The sequence below is a fragment of the Uloborus diversus genome, chromosome 3, assembly GCF_026930045.1.
Source record: "Uloborus diversus isolate 005 chromosome 3, Udiv.v.3.1, whole genome shotgun sequence".
NCBI classification, from domain to species: domain Eukaryota; kingdom Metazoa; phylum Arthropoda; class Arachnida; order Araneae; family Uloboridae; genus Uloborus; species Uloborus diversus.
In genome coordinates this window covers 453,753-474,241 of record NC_072733.1, presented here as the reverse complement: position 1 = coordinate 474,241, position 20,489 = coordinate 453,753, and the positions used below count along the sequence as shown (strand labels likewise).

Sequence of the window (20,489 nt, the reverse complement as noted above, 5' to 3'; positions counted from 1 at the left end):
CCAAAGACGGTCTCAGTTAGCGTCTTTAAAGAAGCCTCTAATCCCACCCCCTCTCCCTCAATTTATTAAAAAACAAACTAAAATTGCGTTTTTCAGACATTAGTTTCAAGAACTTTCGGGGAAGGATCCCGGATCCCGCTTTTCTCCAAACTATTCTTTCAGAACTAATTTCCAAACTAATTTTCTCCAATTATATCTCCAAATTTCGTTTTTAGACGATTCCATGGAGCCACAGAACCCTTCCTGCCTAAAGTAGCCTGAAATTGTCTTCAGTTTCTGAAAACAGTTCGTGAGGGCACACTGAACCCCCGCCCGCTCTTAGTCCCATCGTTATCAAACAATGCATAAAATACGTTTTTGGGACTTCAATTTCTAAAAAATTCCGGAGGAGAACTGCTTGGCTTATTTAACTTTTCGCCGCTCTAGTGCATACCCATCAATCGTCGAGGTAAGGTGGACAAAAGGTGTATACAGTAAAACCTGTAAAGTTGACCACCCTTGTAAGTTGACCACCTGTCTAAGTTGACCGCTATTTTCAGGCACAGAATTAGATCTTATCATATAATTCAACCTCTGTAAGTTGACCACCTGCTAAAGTTGACCACTAAAGTAGTGCACCGCAAGTGGTCAACTTACACACAGGTTTCACTGTAGTTGTATTTTTCAGATATTAATATCGAAAAATATCCGTAAGATCCGCCGATGCTTCCCAGTATCGTTAACGTCACCAAAAATAGTATAAAATTGCTCTTTTAGAAACATCCGTTTATAGTCTCAAAACCCTTCCTTCTAAAAAATAGCCTATAATGTATTTTAGTTCTGAAAAATATTTCGGTTCGGAATATTTCCACGTTTCCCCTATCGTTTTCAAACATAGCCAAAAATGGGTTTTTGAAAAAAAATAGTGCCGAGAAATTACCGGAGGAAAGCCGCCAGATCCCCTACCATCACCAAAACAGCATAAATTTGCGTTTTGAACTTCAATTTCGAAAACCTTCAATGGGAGACGATTGAATCTCCCTCCCTCTAGCAACGTCAACAAAGGTAACCCAAAATTGCGTGCTTAAAACTTCAGTTTTGGAAAATTTTCGTAAAGAGCGTCGATCCTTCCTACGCTACGGTCACAAAAAAAGGCTTCAGACTGATTTCAATTTGGAAAGAAGTTTAGGAAAGAACATCAACATTACTATCTCCTGAAGTCTCGAAAAAGTTCCTAAAAATTGCGATATTTGACGTCAATTTCGAAAATTTCTCCATGCACCTTGAGTATACCGGACTCTTTTGTCCTTGCAACCAAACACAACCAAAGATTAACTAAAACTATTTTTCATACGCCAATTTCGATAATTTTCTCGAAGTAATCCCCCCTTCCCTGATCCCCCCCCCCCCCCCGTCTTTCCTCTTATGTCACCGAAGACAGACTATAAAATGCGTTTTTAAGATTAGTAAATTTTGGTATCTATTACTTTCTTCAAACATATAAATTGTACCTAAGGAGTTTCTTATTATAAAACATTTCTTCCTTTTTATAAGTTCATCATTCTTCCGTTCTTTTTTTTTTTAATTAGAACTTGGTGTAGAAATTTGAAGAAAGATTTATATGGACGTTAAAGATGAGTCAAAATATGCAAATTACTCTTGAGGGGCGGCACATTAAGTCTTTGCACAAGGGCGGTCGACACCCTAGGATCGGCCCTGAAGACTTGTCTATTCGATGGTAGCTTTGCTCCAACAATTTGATTAGAAATGTTGCCAACAAGATCAATGTAGAAATCTTTTCTCAACTTGTTTAATGAGCTACCGGAAGACGTTGATGCCATTTTGCAAGTCGGAGTTGATAATGACACGAAAGTCAGGCGCAAGTTACCAGCAGCACTCTTGGGGGCTAAGGCCCCTAGGGGCTCTATTGTGGGCAGCTGCTCCCACGCTCACCCAAGGTCGTCTCTCACCCCCGCTTGACTTTTGACCTCTGACCAAATGTGGGGTCTTCTTCGGAAGGGGATGGTGGGAAACGGTTAAGGGGGATGGGAGATATACTGGACAGAGAGAGGACTGATGTTCGCCTAAAAGATGTTTCAATTGGAACTCTTATTTTGTACAATTCATCAAATTTTCTTCTAAATAGATGTAGATCATATGTATTGTGACTCTATTTAAAACTTGGGATTAAAAAGCAGCAGTCTTTATCATATCAAAGCAGCAAACTACCGTAAAAATGAAACATGTTCTCGGCTCGACAATTGATTTGTTTCATGTATTGGAATAATAAACGATGGAATGGTAATGATGGTAATGAACAAAGACAAGGTTATACTTAGTTAGAAAATAATCAAACGAAGCACATAATAAAAATAGAGTTAATTTAAGTTTATCCTATCATTTGGGAAAAAAAATAGGATTTGATTAATAATACAAACATTATATTTACTATCATGGTCCTAATCCTGATATATATGATAATACTCAAATTATATTTTTAATTAGTTTAAAAATTACTCATAAAATTAAGTGTGACTGCAAAAATAACTCAATTAAAAAGTTGACAGGGAAATTTTCATAAGATTGATGTAGAAACAATTGCAGTAGCAAGAACGCGTCATGAGTAGTGAATGGTGTCTTGGTCAAAAAGCTTTGATACCACAAAAGACGTCAGAGGAAAATGGGGGAAAGACATAGAAAGTCTCTGAAAAACCAGTTAGAGCAAAATAACACCTGTAAGAAGATATAGGTACGTCAAAAATGTAAATATGCGAGATGCTTTTTTTTTTTTTTAACTTGAAAAGATTTGAAAAATTCCTTTTTTGGAGAAAATTTGATAATTTCATGCTTGTTGCGGCACCCCTTAAACTTTTCCGATTGAGCTAATATTTTGAACACATCATTTTTTTGTCCATTGGAACAAAATAGGGGGTTGGGAGCTAACTTTTTCGAAAGTTGAAAAATAAGGGCCACCCTAATATACATACATACATACATATATATATATATATATATATATATATATATATATATATATATATATATATATATATATATATATATATATACAGTGCTCGACATTGAAAAATGCAACACCAAGAAAGAGTGTTCAGACATTTATGCTAATTTTAGAGTAGACGTACATCACTGAATTATGTAAATGATGTGAAATGCGTAGCTCTCTGACGCACGTGAAGTAAGATATAAGGGTAGGAGCTTGTAGAATGGGCAATATTCGTGTCGTTATTTCTGACTGGAGAAATATCGAAGACATTTTGTTTTTGTCTTGGAGGATTTTATTTTATTTTTATTTTAAACCAATAATACCTTCGTACCTGCCATTTCTAGCTTAACCGGTGAAGGGTACCATGGTGGTTGAGGGGGAGGGAAAGAAACTGAAGGGAAAACTTGAAATACATATACATATCGCATATACGCACATACCTATACGTGTAACACGAGAGAATGCCAGGCCGCCGTCAACGAAGGCACTTCCAGCAGATAGAATATTTTACGAGGGGTATGGTGATCGGACTGAGAAGGGAAGGTTGGTCCGTACGTCAAATCGCAGCTGTTACCCACATGGATGCGAGCACGGTGCATCGGCTGTGCCGAAGATGATTGGAACAACGAAATGTGGCAAGATTGAGGGGTGCCGGGGCAGCCAGAATGACGTCAGAACGCGTGGATCGACGCATCCACCGACAGGCTGTAGCAGACCCACAATTCAATTGATCCTCGATTCTGCAGCAGGTGCAAGATACCCTGAATGTTCCCGTGTCAACCAGAACCATTTCCCGTCGTTTGGTCGCACAGGGTCTGCAAACACGGCGTCTGCCAAGAAGACTGTCCATGACCGTACAACATAGACAGCAGCGTTTAGTATGGTGCCGGACTAGAGCGACGTGGATGACAGAATGGCAAAATGTCGTGTTCTCAGATGAATCCCGCTTCTGTTTAACCTGTGATAGTCGCCGCATACGTGTGTGGCGTCGACGTGGAGACAGATCTAATCCGGCAGTAACTGTGGAACGTCCCACCGCACGACAACGTGGCATAATGGTTTGGGGCGCAATAGCGTACAATTCCATATCACCTCTAGTTCGTATTCAGGGCACTATGACGGCCCGACGAAACTTGGATAATGTGCTGCGGTCGGTGGCAATCCCTTAGCTTCAAAGGCTACCTAATGCAATTTTTCAGCAGGATAACGCCCGACCACACAGTGCTCGCATCTGCCAACATGCTTTTCAAGGCACCCAGTTGCTTCCCTGGCCACCATACTCTCCTGAACTGTCACCAATCGAACATGTGTGCGATGTGATTTGACGCCGTTGGCAGACTCTGTCCCTACCTCTTTCAGAAGACAAACTGTGGCAAATGGTTGAAAAGGAATTTAAAGCCATCCCTCTGGACACCATCCGCACCCTAATTGACTCTATGCCTAAACCTGTTTCTTCGTGTATCGCTGTCCGCGGTGGCCCTACATCCTACTGAGCCAACGCCGCTCTCGCTCTGTATTCTGCCCATCATTTTGAAATTAAGATCATTTATTATTCCTTGCTGTCTCTGTCTTTCTTCCAAATTTCATCACTTTCTGACCACTCCTCCCTGGTGTTACATTTTCAATGTCGAGCAGTGTATTCAATGTATGGTCCCTTGAAACTTTGAACTGGAATATCTCCTTGAGTTTTGATCGCATAAATGACAAGTTTTTTGTGTCAGTAAGAGTTTTCAATGAAGACTATTTCTCTAAATATTAGTTAGGGAGACTAGGGCCAGTATAAAAAGTTTAATTTTATATTTTATGGCTCATTTTTATTTTTGCTTCAAACTTTTAATATCTTAACTCTGCATCTGATTTTTGCAACTGGAAGTATACATCTCGGACTAACGGTTGTGAAAATAAAGGTTTAGGGAAATAATCTTCATTGAAAAATAGGTCCAATACAAAACATTTTAATCATTTGCGACCAAAATTCTATTGGATATTGGAGTTAAAAATTTCAGTGCACTATGTAAATTATAAGATTAGAACTTATCGTCCTTTCAGAAGAATTACATGTATTCGAAGTAGAAAATAAAATACTTCTTATTTATTGCCATTGTTGTGCTATGAAACCTAAAAACACACTACAAAAGCTCGTGTAGTTTAAAAAAACACACCTATGCACACATATAATTTTAAACCCTTATTATTCGCTGTATTAACCTTCAAATGTGTAATTGACAGTGAGTGTAAGGTGGTGTAAGTCACAAAACGCTGTGTTTCATACCTCGATGAATATTGGTCATATTAATGTCATTTATTTCGTGTTTGAATTGTTTTTCCATGATTGTGATTTCCCTAAGTGCAAATGTAGGGTGATTTGGGTACCATAAAAAAGTTAGATTTCGTGCCTTTGCACACTCTCAGAAATGGACTTTCAAATTTGACGAAATTTTCTTCGTTTTTGACGAAACCACTTCCAGGGATATGCTCCGAGCGAACATTTCGTCAAATTGAAGAAACTGCTTTTGTTAGTGGTTTGAAGATGCGAATTTCGTCAAATGTAACGAAATATTTTTTCATTCTAGTTTCGTCAAATTAACAATCATTTTCGTAGTTTTGAGAGCATTAGTTTCGTCAAACTAATTTCGTCATATATGAGGACGTTAATTTCGTAAATTTTTAAGAAAATTTATTTCCTTTTTTTCTTTTTGAGCACATTAGTTTTTTTTTTTTTTTTTTTTTTTGAGAATACAGTCGAACCTCGTTAATTCGAACACGCTTAAAACAAATAACTGCTGAAATGAACTTTTTTGCAATCCTTGTCTTATTGTTTATTGTTTTTTGGATAAAGCGAACCACGTTTTATAATAATCGGTTTTAATGGTCCCTTTAAGTTCGTTATAACGAGGTTCGACTGTATTTTATAAGATTTGCGTGCGTGTGATCAAATCCTAACTTCAGAATCTTACCACCGTAGTTTCCCACTTTATTGCGTATAGTCACTTTCACAGGCCGGTCATTTACGGGGTCAGGGGGTCAATTGACCCCCCCCCCCCCCTCCTGTCTTGATTTTTGAACATTCATGTTTTTACACATGACTGGCCGTTGTTTTAGTTCGTTTTCTGTAAAATTTTAATTGAGTACAGACTTTTTGTCATATTTGGGAAAAAATCGAAACAACGGGCATGCAGCTACCCCCCCCCATCAAAAAAAAGACAAGCAATTGTTAAAAAAAGAGGCACATAAAATATGTCAAGCAAATTTTTATTTATGTAAAAATGCAAACAAACAACTTTTTTAAAAAAGGTAAAACAAATCATTGCAGATTAAACTCAACATGGTACCTAATTAAACCCCCCAAAATGGGGGTTTTCCTTCAAACAATCTAATTTTTGTCGGATATTTTCCAAATTTGGCACAGAAGTTCGTTATTGGAGACTCGGGAATTCACACAAGGTCGTTTATGTCCCTCTATGGGGGGCGGGGGGGGGGGACAGACAACCCCGCATTGGGGGTTTTCCGTATTAAAAAGTTTTTGTCCCATCTTTTTTAAATTTACCACAGAGGTTCTTAGATGCTCAAGAATCACGCAGGGTAGTTTTCATCACTTTATAAGGGGGGGAGAGGGAGGTTTCTGGAAAAAATCCAATTTTTGTCGGATCTTTCCAAAATTTGACACATAGGCTCTTTGATGCACGGGGATTCACGCAGGGTAGTTTTCGGCCTTCTATGGGGGGGGGGCAACCCCTATAGTAGTTTTCCTGCAAAAAATCCAGTTTTTGTTGGATATTTCCGAATTTGGCAGAGTTTCGTTATTTGATGCTCAGGAATTCTCATAGGGTGGTTTTCTTTCCCCTATGGGGGGGGGCAACCCCCATACGGGAAGGGTTCTTGTAAAAAAAAAACAGTTTTTATCATATCTTTTCCAAATTTAGAACAGAGGTCCTCTGATGCTCGGGAATTCACACATGGTAGTTTTCATCCCTCCATGATGGGGGGGGGGGAGCAACCCCGCATTGGGGTTCTCCTTATATAAAAAAAGTTTTTGTCCGATCTTTTCTAAATTTGCCATAGAGGTTTGATGCTCAGGAATTCAAGGAGGTTAGCTTTCGTCACTGTATGGGTGGGGGGGGCAACCCCGATGGGGGTTTTCCTTGAAAAAAAATTCATTTTTTTTTCGGATCTTTCCAAAATTTGGCATAGAGGTTCGTTCATTGATGCTCAGGAATTCTCATAGGGTAGTTTTCGCCCCGCTATGGGGGACAACCACCAAATGAGGGGTTTTCTTACAAAAAACCAGTTTTATCATGTCTTTTCCAAAGCTGTCACAGATGTCCTTTGACACTCGGGAATTCCAGTTTTCGTCCCGCTATGGAGTGGGAAACCAAGTGTGTGTGGGGGGGGGGAGGTCTTATAAGAACCCAGTTTTTGTCTGATCTGTTCCAAATTTGGTACATTTGTCTTTTGATGTTTCGGAATTCTCATAGTGTAGTTTTCGTCCCGCTATGTGTGGCAAACCCTATAGGAGTTTTCCTCATAAAAATCCAGTTTTCGTCGGCTCTTTTCCAGATTCGGCTCAGATATCCTTTGATGCTGGAAATCCACATAGGATAGTTTCCCATGGATGGGGTAGTATTCATATGGGGTACTACCCCATGTGATTAAAGAACCTATGTGCCGAATTAGAAAAAGATCTGACAAAAGCCTGGATTTTTGTAAGGAAAACTCCCCTAATTGGGGAGGGTGGTGCAAGCGGAAAGAATATTTCAAACTGTTTGAACTACATCACTACATCGCGATGTAAGGATGGCGATGCATCACGATGGAGAAATTCCTACATCGCCCTGCTCCTACTTCGAATATAAAAGTGCTACTTCCTCAGCAGACATTGGGTTCTGGAAAAAAAAAATCATGTTCCACTTCTATGCACAGTTAGATCGTTATATGCTCGGGAGAAAATTGCTGAGAAGTTTCTTCTTCATTGCATCGCATGAAAAAAATTCCAGAAAAAAAAAAGAATTGTATCCAACGTATACCACAAATTTCAAAGAAAAAGTACAATAAAATGGACAACTTTAAGTTAGTACATATTTGTTCTAAAATTAGATACAAAAAATAAAATTAGATAATTTTAAGAAAAAGCTTACCTTTTTCTTTTTTCAATTAATTATTTGTTTTATTAATTTTGCTTGTATGGAGAATGTTTATTTGGCCAAATTTATGTTTAATACAGGAACTTTATTATTGCATGCAATTCATACTTCATACTTTGAAAACAATTCTCTGCCAAAATTGAAAAAGGTATTTGAAAATATAAATCTTAAAAAAATGCAGATGTGAAACAAATATTTTGGCAAAATTAATTTAGTGTAATGTTTGTTAAATAATTATAAAAATATACCTTTGCTTTTTACCCCTAAGTTTTTATTTTTATTTCCAAACATGTGTAACATGAAATCAATGTATAATATACGAACATTTAGCATATTGTTATAATTATGAAAAAGTCTTCGTCTGTCCTTGTTCCGATTATCTTCGTGATGTTGGATCCATCCTAAAAAAGTTTTAAAAAGGGAATATATACATAATAAGTAAAGGTTTAAGTCCATGGGTGTATGCCCTCATGCACATGGATCTTTCTTCTATTTCGAGGAAAATTTTACGATTAAATTCAGCAGTTTATTTCTGAAATAAAACATGTTTTCACGATTTCTTTCAAAATCTGAGTTTTTTTTTTCCTTAAGTTAAAAAGCTACGATTCGCTTGTGACTTTGAAAAGCATCCGATTTAATTTTCATATTTTTCAAAATATATGATTATTTCGATGCTGACAGCTTTTTTTCAAGCAGATTGCAAGAATGAGTAATTTTTACAGCGGATGAACAAAATTTTTATTTAGGCAGCTAGACTCTCAGTTAGTTTCTGAAATTAATTTCTGAATAATATTCTAGAATTAGAGTTTCTTCAATTTATCGAGAATCAGCATTATTTAGCCATTAAACGAGTTAATTCTTTTGCACATCAAGTCGTGAATTTTCATTTTTTTGAGCTATAAAAAAAATCAAAAGTGCGAAAATTGTTGATCTGTGATTATTTTTTTTAATTTTTTTTTTATTTTAACCGATAGCCAAAATACACTGGTTTTTTTTCCGATTTTCGTGTTCCGTTTTCTTCACGAATGTTTTCTGAAGTACCCTCCCCCCCTACCCAAATTAGTTCCAATAAAGTACTTATGAATTAAGCAGTACTGAAACTGGTGATTATGATTTTATTTGCACTTTTTTCAGAGATTTTATTGTGCTATGTTATATCAATAAACAACATTTACTTACCTAGCTTTACCTCCTTAAACTACTATCAAGTTCGAGTCAAAAACCCAGGGCTCCAACACTCGAAGCCACGCTCCATTTCTTAAGTTAACTAGTAATTACATAAAGCTACTTTCTAACTGATGGATAGGGATTTAGTAGAAAAAAAAAATGATTTTTCTGCTATACTGCGGGTAGAGTAGTACTTACAAAATGGGGCGTAGCTTAAGGGCGTTTGTACTTCGGATTTTTTTAACTCAGCTGGTAATGATTTTAAGAGAGAATGCTTGCCAAGTAAAGTTGTTAATTGATAGTATAGTACCTTGAAATCTTTAAAAAATATTCGAACAAAATCATAAAATCATCAAAATCAATCACTAGTACAAAAATATTCAAACGTAGCTCTACTTACTAGTTTGGGACGGAGACGAAGGCAGTATCACCTTTTAACTAAGCATGTTTGATTTTCAAAATATGCAATTTTCACGCAGTAAATAAAAAAAAAACGCCAAGGGAGAAGAGCTGCCAAAGATAGGGGAAACCCAATAACAAAGTGCATTTTCTTGTTTGTTTGTGTCTTGAGAACTAATTGACTGATATCAATGGATTTTTTTTCAAAGGTATATAATGAAAATAGGGACTAGTGTGTTGAGCAAAGCTTGTTACATATATAAAGCCTAACATATATTTTCATTATCCTTTTAATTTTTCATATATTTTCATTATCCTTTCAATTTTTCAATTGAAGTTCGGGTAAATTTTGCAGCAAAATCACAACTCCAACTGAAAGATGTGGATTTATTGGAAGTTCATCTATAAAATGCTTCTTAGTCTGATTTAATGTAGACCGGGATTTCTCACTTTTTGTTGACAATATCTTGAGGCGGCAAATATGGCAATAAAATTAATGCTGCATTTATTTTAGCTGTAGAAACTATGTATAATGGAAAAATTCATAATTATGACAAATCATGTAACACAAATTGACATAGAAAAATTTATAAATTTAGTGCATGAAGTGGGAAGATAAACAACAAAAAATGCTTATTATTGTTATTACAATTTTGGAACAAATCTGATATACCCCCCTCTTGGCGACTTTTTCCTGTTGGCGCCAAAAAAGCGTCGCCAAGAAAACTGTATGACGTCATATGTCATACATCGTTCTTAGCGATGCTTTTTTAGCGCCAACAGGAAAAATTCAAATTATGTCATTAATTATTTAATGAAATTAATGCATTAATTTTTTTCCGTTGTTTCTCCGGGATACGAGCCCTCGGTCTCATAGTACTTTCGTAATGAGACCTCGGCTCGCCGGCCCTGCCTCGGTCTCATTACGAAAGTACTATGACACCTCGGGCTCGCCAGGACCTCGCTGCCGCTCGGTCCGTTATCCCTCCGACTTTTAATATACATCACAGTCGGATATAAGTCACAGATCTCCTCCGTTCAGTATACAATAAAGTCACAGATTTTATGTGAAATTAACACCATTTTTGTACTACAAAAATGCCAACCAGACCAAAATACAAACTACCAGGAACACACTAAAAACACAATAATTCAAAATATGTTCACTTACCTAACCTCTTTATTTTCAATTAGTTTAAATATAAAAAATCTATTTAGGACTCCGGTACGTCCAAACGTTGGACGACCTGACGAAAAAGAAGATTCATTCAAAAATTTCAATTGATACATTTGGACAACATCACAAACCGAACTCATAATTAAAATAGAAAATTCAACTAAATTAACATTAAAAAACAACAAGAAAAAGAATACTCTAAAATAAAGTTTGAATTGAAACTTTATTTTAGAGTATTCAACTTAAAATCTCCCTAAGAGCGAAACATATGAGCACCTACCTCCTAAAACACATACACGTGCAAAAACAGACTTAGAGAAACTACTTTCCAGCGTTCAAGTTGCAAAACCAGAGTTGCCAAGTTATCGCCTTATTGGCGATATTCGTATCGAGCGAAAAATTAAAATCTCGCCAAGAGGGGGGCATATCAGAGGAGAGCCACAATTTTTAACATGCTATACTATCTTTTCTTTTTTTCTTTTTAAATCGAGGTTAAACATTAAAACTTCACTTCAATAATTTATTTTAATTTGCGAAAAAATTGAAAAAATATTGAAAATATTCTGCTGAAATATAAAGCACAAAGACTTTTTTATGGAAAATAATATTTTCTCTATCTTAAAATGATTTTATTAAATTAATATTTACTTTACTTCATGTTTTATGCAAGTAAAAAAAAGGCTTCACAAATAATGAACATAAGCACTTATTGCTAGAAACATCTGCCGCAGGGAAAGAGATTATATAAACAACGTGGGGTAAGCTGGTAAGCATATTGGGGGATTGGTATATAGTATTTGTTTAAGAAAATAAAAATGCAGAATGAAACAAATTTGAACTATTAAACTAAAAAATACACTTCGTTTAACAGAATTATTTTTGTAAAATTCATGGAGAAGAATGAAAACACATAACCATGTAATATATTCCATGTTGAAATTAAAAGCTTCAAAGTTCTATACCTTTTATAAAAGCGCTGTGTTTATCATCTGTGTTAGTTAAGCTACGGTGGAGGGTTTTTTTTTTTTTTTTTTGTAAGTTTAAATTCGTACAAACTCTTTAGTCATGTTTGTAATTTTTTTAACGAAATAAAGGAAGTACGCTTTTGGAAACAAATGTCAACGAACCAACATTTTCTTTTAAATAAAAAAAACAACGCTAGCTGAGCCTAACGTGGAGGTGACTCAAAGTTAACACACAGAATTCTAAACCTAATCGAACCGTTCGTTTTCAATTTTAATGTGCTTTAAATACAGCTATAAACACAACACTATACAAAAATGTAACAATACATAAAAGAAGGCACATTGCACATACAAATTTCAATAAATACTAACCTTTTTTATGAATCCTTTAGAATAATTGAGATAAGATAATTTAACGAGCAAGTACAAGATTGAAACGAAAACTCCCAGAATGCACTGCAATGTGACGAAATCGGGACGAAATAATTTCGTGAAAAATTTGAGATTTCTGGTTTCGTCAAATATCACATGATTTGGTGACGAAAGGATCGTCGAAAATAACGAAATAGTGCTCGAGGATTGCCGAATCGTCAAAATTGAGCGTTTCATTTTTGACAGTGCACTGCTTTTTTTTTTTTCAAACTTTTCATATCTTGCTCTACACCTATTTACACCATTTTTGCAATTGGATGTACGTATGTAGAACTACCGGTTGTAAAAATAGATGGCAAACATGTTAAATGGGGACACGCTGTATATAAATAATATGCTATAGCTGAAATATTATTTTGCTTTCAACTGCTCTACTTTCATATCCTTACGCATTTATAAGTAGTAATGAACTTCTTTTATTGCTGTGTACCGTAGACTATACTCATGTATCGCATAAAGTAATCTTAGCACTCAAGCACCAGTACGTTTCGTATACTTTGTTATAAAAATGATATTTGAGCTCCTAACGATTTGTTTTTATAACAATTTAACTATGTAGTTTGCTTTGTTGTAATCGTATGGTATTTTCAATTGTTTGCTTTCCAAGTTGCAAGATTTGTTTTCGTTTTGATACATTGAAATTACTTATGGAAGTACATGCCATCTTATGTATTAAAAAACTAAACTAAAATAAAATAAAATAAACATTAAATTAGCTTACATTTTCAAAAAATGGATTTTTTTTTTAAATTCTGATATTTTATTTTTGTTTTAAATAATTTAAACTTAAAATTTTATTGTGTGAAATGAGTACTCTGAAAATTTTAATTGCTTTTTATCATAGTTTATGTGGGGTACAAATACAGCACTTGTGAACGTGTGGTATGGACTGTACAAGCTACTACACTTCGAGGGTATGATATGGATATTTCTGAGTTAGGATCGTGGAATTTAGATGTTCATCACAGATATAATTTCCATGAGGGTAAGTTTTGATTTTTGATATTTCTTTGATTGTGCATCGGCGAAAGTAAAACTTTTGGTTGTTTACTCATGGTGTTTTGATTGAGGGGCTCATACACATCGATTTTAAGTGAATATAATGAACAGATAAATTAAACACAACTAAGATTTATGGAGATGTACACGGGCATAGCAGGAACGTTTGATCGATTTTAATGGAATTTGGACAAAATTAGTTTGGAACATGGGAATGTGCACTTCAAGCTTTTTTTTTTATTTCATTTCACTGTCAAAAAATTCCGAAACGTTACTGAGTATTTCCGTGTAACGTTTCAGGATTTCAATGGTTCTTATCAACTTCCTGTAAAAATCAAGTATCATTGTTAAAAAGTTTCCTGAATTGCTATAAGTTACGCGAATGCAGATTTCTCATTGTTGTGAAAAATATTTTTAGCTACCGGTTTAAAGACTGACTGAGTGTTTATAAAGTGTATCGGCATCAATTCGATTACGGCCCGTTCACGCTGACTAATAAGGTGGAGTGAAAAAAAAATAAATTTTCGTATTTCGCACCGCCTGGGGTCTTAAAAGTTGCCTTTTAGAATCAATAGGATACCCTTAAAATATTAACCTCCTAACATAAAATCTTTAGGTTCCAAAATGCCCCAAAAGTATCCAAAATTGCAAAAAATCGATCTTTTTTGAACTTTTTTTTTAATGAAATTTAAAATATGTAATTTTGAAAATGCTTAGAAATTCAAATTTTAACTATATGTAAGGTTATTATCTCCTAAACGTTTTAGGTCGATAGAGTAATTTCTTTAAATTTTCTAAAAGCCACAAAATAAAACAAAAATCGACATTTTCTTCCATTTTCACATGACCTAGCAGCACAAAAGTAAATCAAGTGCACACAACTAACAAGCACTCAACAAGAAAAATTAAGTTTTTTTTTACCAATCAAAATGTTTAGATTATCAAATCTTTGTTACCGAATTATCCATTACATGAGTTCGTATTAAATCTACTCTACTTGCGATCAGAGTCGCTTTTTTTTAGGGTAGATTGAAAAAAAATGAATTTCCGAATTTCGAAACGTACAAGTGATTCTCTAGGCAAATGAAAAAGAGCAAAAAACATTGTATTACAACTCCTATCAAATATCATTAATACAAGAACCTTTTTCAAATAACACAGGATATACATAAATTCTGCTTCGAGAAGATGAAATTATACATTATTAATTTCCTAACAGCTGATGAAAAGCCTCTTGACAACTTGGTTGTTATTGGTTAAACGGTTGCGACGGAACCAACACCAATACTAGTGCGACAGGAGGAGGCATTCGTCGTCTATAGTTAAAACTAAACAAACAAATACAGTGGTAGATTTCGTCTGCAGTATGCAAATGGATGTTCATTAATTGAGACATTTAATGCAAAATTTGAACAGAACAACGAACGGGCCCGCAAATATTTTTAGTGACTAACAGGAAAGATATCAAAACCTGCAAACATCAGCCATTGGTGGAGTTAAAAAATATATTCTTTTGAAAATGCCCCATCTACTTTGACAGGAATAGATCTTCGCTCCCATCAACTATACATTTGTATGACATTTTCCAAGATGTTCCATCCGGAAGTTGCTCAAGTATTCTGGCTACCAAAAAGCTTCGTCCTGTAGTACATTCCAGGTAGATAACGATTGGCGGCCGTCTATTAAAATTGTACATTTCAGAGAATCAGAGTGAGAATGCGTGGTCGCGATGTGTATACACTGTATATTGCTCTTTAAGCAAAGTACCCTTTAAGCAAAATACTCCAGATGAAACATCTTGGCAAATTTCATACGAATATATTGCTCATGTGAGCTAAGATCTGTTCTATTCAAAGTTGAACGTCCGTTCTCTAAGAATATATTTTTAACTTCACTAGTGGTAAATTTTCGCTGGTATTGATATCGTTTCTGATAATTTCTAAAAAGACTTCTGGGCTATTTCGGTTTTCCATTCAAATGTTACATCAAATGCTTCAATCAAAGTAAGTTTATTTGCATACAGCAGACAAAATCAGCCTATTGAATGGGTTAGTTTAGTTTTAACTTTAAACGTAGAATCACACCTCCTGTCACACCAGGGTGGTCATTCCAAACTATTCTCATTTCGAGTTCGAGATTTCTCGTCACGTGATCGATGTTGTCAAAAAAATCTCGCAACGTTAAATTCTAAACAGCTCACAGCTGTCTTTCGAAGAGGCGATGAGATTTCCATTCGTTTTGGGCGGCCAGGAGGTACACGTGACTTCTTCTAACCAATATTCTTTCAGCGCAGCTAGTTTTGTTTTGTTTAATTCTTGCACGGAAATGCGAGAACTTTTCCGACTCGCACGCTAATGGCTACTCTTCAAAGAATACGTTTTACGTTACAAAGAGTCACACCGAAATAACTTTAGATTTTCTTGAAGCAAATCCAGATGTTCTTAAAAATTAATCCTCCGAGAATTTTACAAACTAATACACCAAGAAAAAATGGGCCGAGGGCTCCGGTGCAAAAAGCATAGTCAAATGGCAAAATGTAAGTCACATTTTATGCATATTTCAATATTAGAGTGTCTAAAACAAAAATCGGAGAGGGGAACACAGCCAATACATAAATAAGATAAAAATTAACCGTAAATTTTGGTGATTTACTATATAACAGGGGGGTTGAGGGATAATTTTTATTTAGGGGGTTCCTGCTTTTGTAGGGGGAGTCTACGCGATATTTTGGGAGAGGGGCACCCCTACAAAATGTAAAAGGTTTGTTGTGCTAATTGAGCTTTTGGGGATGGGAGCAGTCATAACAGAGTATATAATCTTCCATATTAGGATTAGTAATGTAAAAACCAAACCTCCCCCCGCTCAGTTGCAATTATAACAACAATCTCAGTTTCAAAGACTTAGTTTTTTCTCTTCTCCTTTAAAATTGTAATTTAATGAACATATGCTAAATAAAAAGTATTATTTCTTCAATATTCCGGTTTTCAAATTCCATTTTTTCTAGGTATCGTTTTCCAAAACCCATTCTTAAGATATCTTCAAATCAGTACTATTCTAGATCTCCTTTTTCAAAACAAGCAACTTGTACCTATGATTACATAATTCCATCTTTATTTTCAAGATTAAAAATTTAAAACAGCAATCTTGGTTACAAGAGAAGTTTAAAATAAATAAATACTCTGCTTCTGTAAATGTATATCGAAAAATATTCGTAAAGGGAACAAATTTTTCAATCATAGTTTCACTTCAGCTGATAAAGAACTTTAAAATTCAACCCAAAGGAAAGATTCTAAATTGAAGAAGAAAAGAAAAAAGGAACATTTTGAAGCATTCTCTTTTCCTTAAAATGCATCATATTATATTGCAGCCAATTTACAAATGCTTACAGTATAACCGAATACAGTAGTATAATATTGCTAATTTTGATGTCGGCGAAATGGAGAATCAAATTTTGGAAACAATTCCCCAGAAATTACCAGCCTTTGTACTGTTTTGTAAGTAGTTAATCAATACCAAATTTCAATAAAGAAAAATAAATTTTCTTACAAATTGAATTCAATTGAAATTGAATAATGACAGTAGGAAACAAATAAAGGGAAAAAAGGGGTGAGGGGGTTTTTATAGCAAAAGAAGACAGAAAAAAAAAACTACCTTCGTCAGTGACGAACCCAGCATGGGTGACACCCGGGGCGCTAATTTGTGATGTCCCCCCCCCCTAAAATGCAAAAAAGGGGGATTGTATATTCTGTGTAAACTTGAAATTCATACGATTTTCAGAAACAACTAGTACTTTTGTGAAAAAACTAAATTTTAAATGGGATAATGTACAAAAGACAAATAAAAATTGTGAACGCTTTTTATATAATTTGCCCTAGACGCATTTGTGCAGGCCGTCGAGCGGCCAAAAAAATAAGGGAGAGTAAGAAATTCCTAGCCTCTTAATTATTTCAAATGCATTATCTCTTGAAAATTTGGAGTGCCCCGATTCCCCCCCCCCTTCACCTTATTTCCTAAATGATGGGTTTGGTTACAAGAAAATTGAATCAATGGAAATAATCAACCTTAGCCGAATGCATTTTCATTCACAAACTAACATTTTTTACATTGAAAAGGGAGCTCTTAATAGCTCCGAAACACGTGTCTGCAATTTAATTCGGATGTTTGTGCATTATAATATTGTTATTAGTTGAATTAAGAATTTTAAGCTTTGAAAATTTGTTGTAAAGCGAAAAATGTTGCATATATACCTATTTTAGGTTTGCAATTATAACCCCCCCCCCCACCACCCCTGCACCATTTTTGGGGTTGGCCACATCCTAATTCGTTTTCCTCGTGCCAATGCCTATCAGAAAAACCAACTGCCGTAATTTTATCACAAAAATTCCACGGACAACCACTTTTCCCTCCTCCCCCCCCCCTTTACTATGTTCAAGGTTCCTACTATTCTAATTTGTTTTCTGCTTGCCAATACCTTTCAGAAAAACTAACTCCCGTTTTTGTGTCACAAAAATTTAACGGAAAACCACTTGCCCCCCAGTGCAGGTTTAACCCCCCCCCCCTTGCTCCCTGCGAAATCTCCGGGATTGACAACATCCAAATTCGTTTTCCTCCAGCCAATACCTTTCAGAAAAACATACTCCAAAATTGTTTTACAAAAATCGCACAATCTCACCGACTTTGGGGCAGTCGAGATTTCGCTCCGCAAATAAGCGCCCGAAAAGTCACTTTCCCCCTTCTTTTGGCGATTGGAATAGCTACTTGCGAGAATTTCTTTGCGAGACCGCTTTTTTCCCTATAGCGCTATCTAGTGAGACGATCAGAACTAATCTCGCAAGGTGAATTTCGAGCTTGGAATAAGCGCCCAGTAATGCTGTTGGTACTCTCACAATCAAATTGGCAAATGGCTGCTCATTGCTCATTACTTGTTTAGAAATTAATAATGTTATACTCTTTAGTTTCAATTTCTCTGCGCGGAATCGTTGTATGTCCTGTGTTTTTTTGAGTCGGGTTCTTGTATCAGAGTATAATAATATTCAACAACAGTTGCAATATGCTTTTTGCACTTTTTCATTTGCAAAGAAAGTTCACTTGTACGTTTCGAAATTCGAAAATCCATTTTTTTTCTCTCCACCGTGAAAAGAAGGCTGCTCTGTTAGGAAGTTTAGTCGAGTTAATTCGGACTCGCTTAATGGAAAATTCGATAACAAATGTTTTTATAATAAAAAAACTTTAACTGGTAAACAAAATCATTTCTTGTTGGGGGCTTGTTAATTGGATTGTACCATTATTGCATAAAAACACAAAAAAGATGTATAGAAAAAGCTTTTGAATATAAAGGCATAAATTATCTGAATAAGAAATTAAGTATTTAACTGATAAATAAGTTTAGAATGTGTTAAAAATATTTATATTGCGTGCACATGACTTATTTTTGTTCTGCAAGGCCGAGTGAAAATGAAAGAAAAAATTCGATTTTTGGTTTATTTTATGATTTTTAGAAAAGTTTAAGAAATTACTCTATCGACATAAAACTTCTAGGAGATATTAACATTACATGGAGTTAAAATTTACACCTCTAAGCATTTTTAAAATTATATATTTTAAATTTTGTTAAAAAAGTTCAAAAAAGATCGATTTTTTGCAATTTTGGACTTTTTTGAGGCAGTTTTGTAACCTAAAGATATATTATCCTAGGAGGCCAATATTTTAAGGGTACCCCATTGATGCTAAAAGGCAACTTTTGAGACCCCAGGCGTTTCGAAATTCAAAAATTATTTTTTTTCACTCCAAGCTACTGAATAAGCTCCCAAAGCGAGCAAATAGGTAAGGAAGACGTTGCTTTGCAAGAATTGCAGGCAAGTACACAGCTCGATACTTGCTTGCAATTCTGGCTTGGCTTTGGCCATGTTTGCAGTACTGCTTATGGCACTTTCTTTATAAATCAAGAATGTCCCAAGCTATTATAATATAACTACTTAAGTTTTCTCTTAAGTTCCAGAGACACGACTGGCTGTAATCGGGAAGATTTCTGAATTTTTCAGGAAGCTTAAAGGATAATTTCAGGAATGTTACTGAATTTTATAGGAAAATGTTACTGATTTTTGTAAGGTATGTTACTGGCAGAAATTGGGCACATCAGCTGCCATAATTTTCCAGGAACGTTTCTGAATCGTTTTACAGTGTTCGTTTCTTTTAATTTTTTGCTCGCCTTCAAACTTACAGAGGTGCTAAATTTATTAGATTCAAGGAGCAGAAAAAAGAAAAATCGTGTTTTTTCATCATAAAACTTTTTATTCTTAATCTAACTTGTGGTAATTTTTAATGTGTGTACGTTAGAGTAAAGTGCCAAAATCATTATTCAAAATGTTAAAGGTATTAAGATAATTCATGCTTATCTGATGGATATCAATTGGAGAAACCCCGGTATCGTGATTCTGCAGGCGGGGAAGGAATTCTGATAGCTCGACACCTTTCGGCACTTCCAATACATTCTCCGGGAGCTGAAATATTTTGTTTAAGACATTATGTTGTACGCACATGAAATATCAGACTTGAATTATTTTATATAGTTGCACCGAAGGGTGATTCTTCCGTCTTAGGTGTACAGGGATACCCAGGTTCAAGAATATAGGTATGAACGGTGAAGAATACATCACAAAAGTAATAACCATGATCAGTTCCAGGTATACTATTTATTTTTATTAACTTTCTTTTTTTAATTCCATCATCGAAGCACAAGAAAAAAATATCACTCATAAAGATCTATGACTGTATATATATCAATCAAGTACATCATTCACTACCTATAAGGATGTGCAGCAATCGCAGCGCAGATTATAATTATATATAATACAAAATAAAAACAAGATACTTAGGAACATCATGTTACGAAGGAGTTTTGGGTCCCGATTCTTGTGTCGATGCCAACGGCTCGCAACCATTCGCCATCAAAAGTAGAGGGCCAAACTCATTAAAAAAGGGAACCATAAAGAACACATCCATTTCCCCACGCCATGCTGATCCGACCCGCTTCCACGACGCGACCCCGTAGCATCAAAAAAAAAACTGTTGCCAAACAGGAGAAAAACTCCCCTTTGCCCGTAAGAGACAACACAACTCGATGGACTTGGCGCGCCGCCACTTCGAGTGAAGCCGGAGCTACAACATTGAAGTAGAGGCAAAGCCGATGCATTGTACGGATCGAAGTGGGGTGGAGTCGCGACGAA

General features: G+C 35.4%; 1 protein-coding gene across 1 annotated transcript in view; it reads left to right on the top strand.

Moving 5' to 3' along the window:
- The window catches only part of LOC129218177 (teneurin-m-like), a 116,889-nt gene that overhangs the window by 41,188 nt on the left and 55,212 nt on the right, over positions 1-20,489 (top strand). The window contains exon 4 of the mRNA XM_054852395.1: positions 13,109-13,249. Coding sequence (XP_054708370.1) covers positions 13,109-13,249 — 141 coding nt within the window. The remainder of the gene's footprint in view (positions 1-13,108; positions 13,250-20,489) is intronic.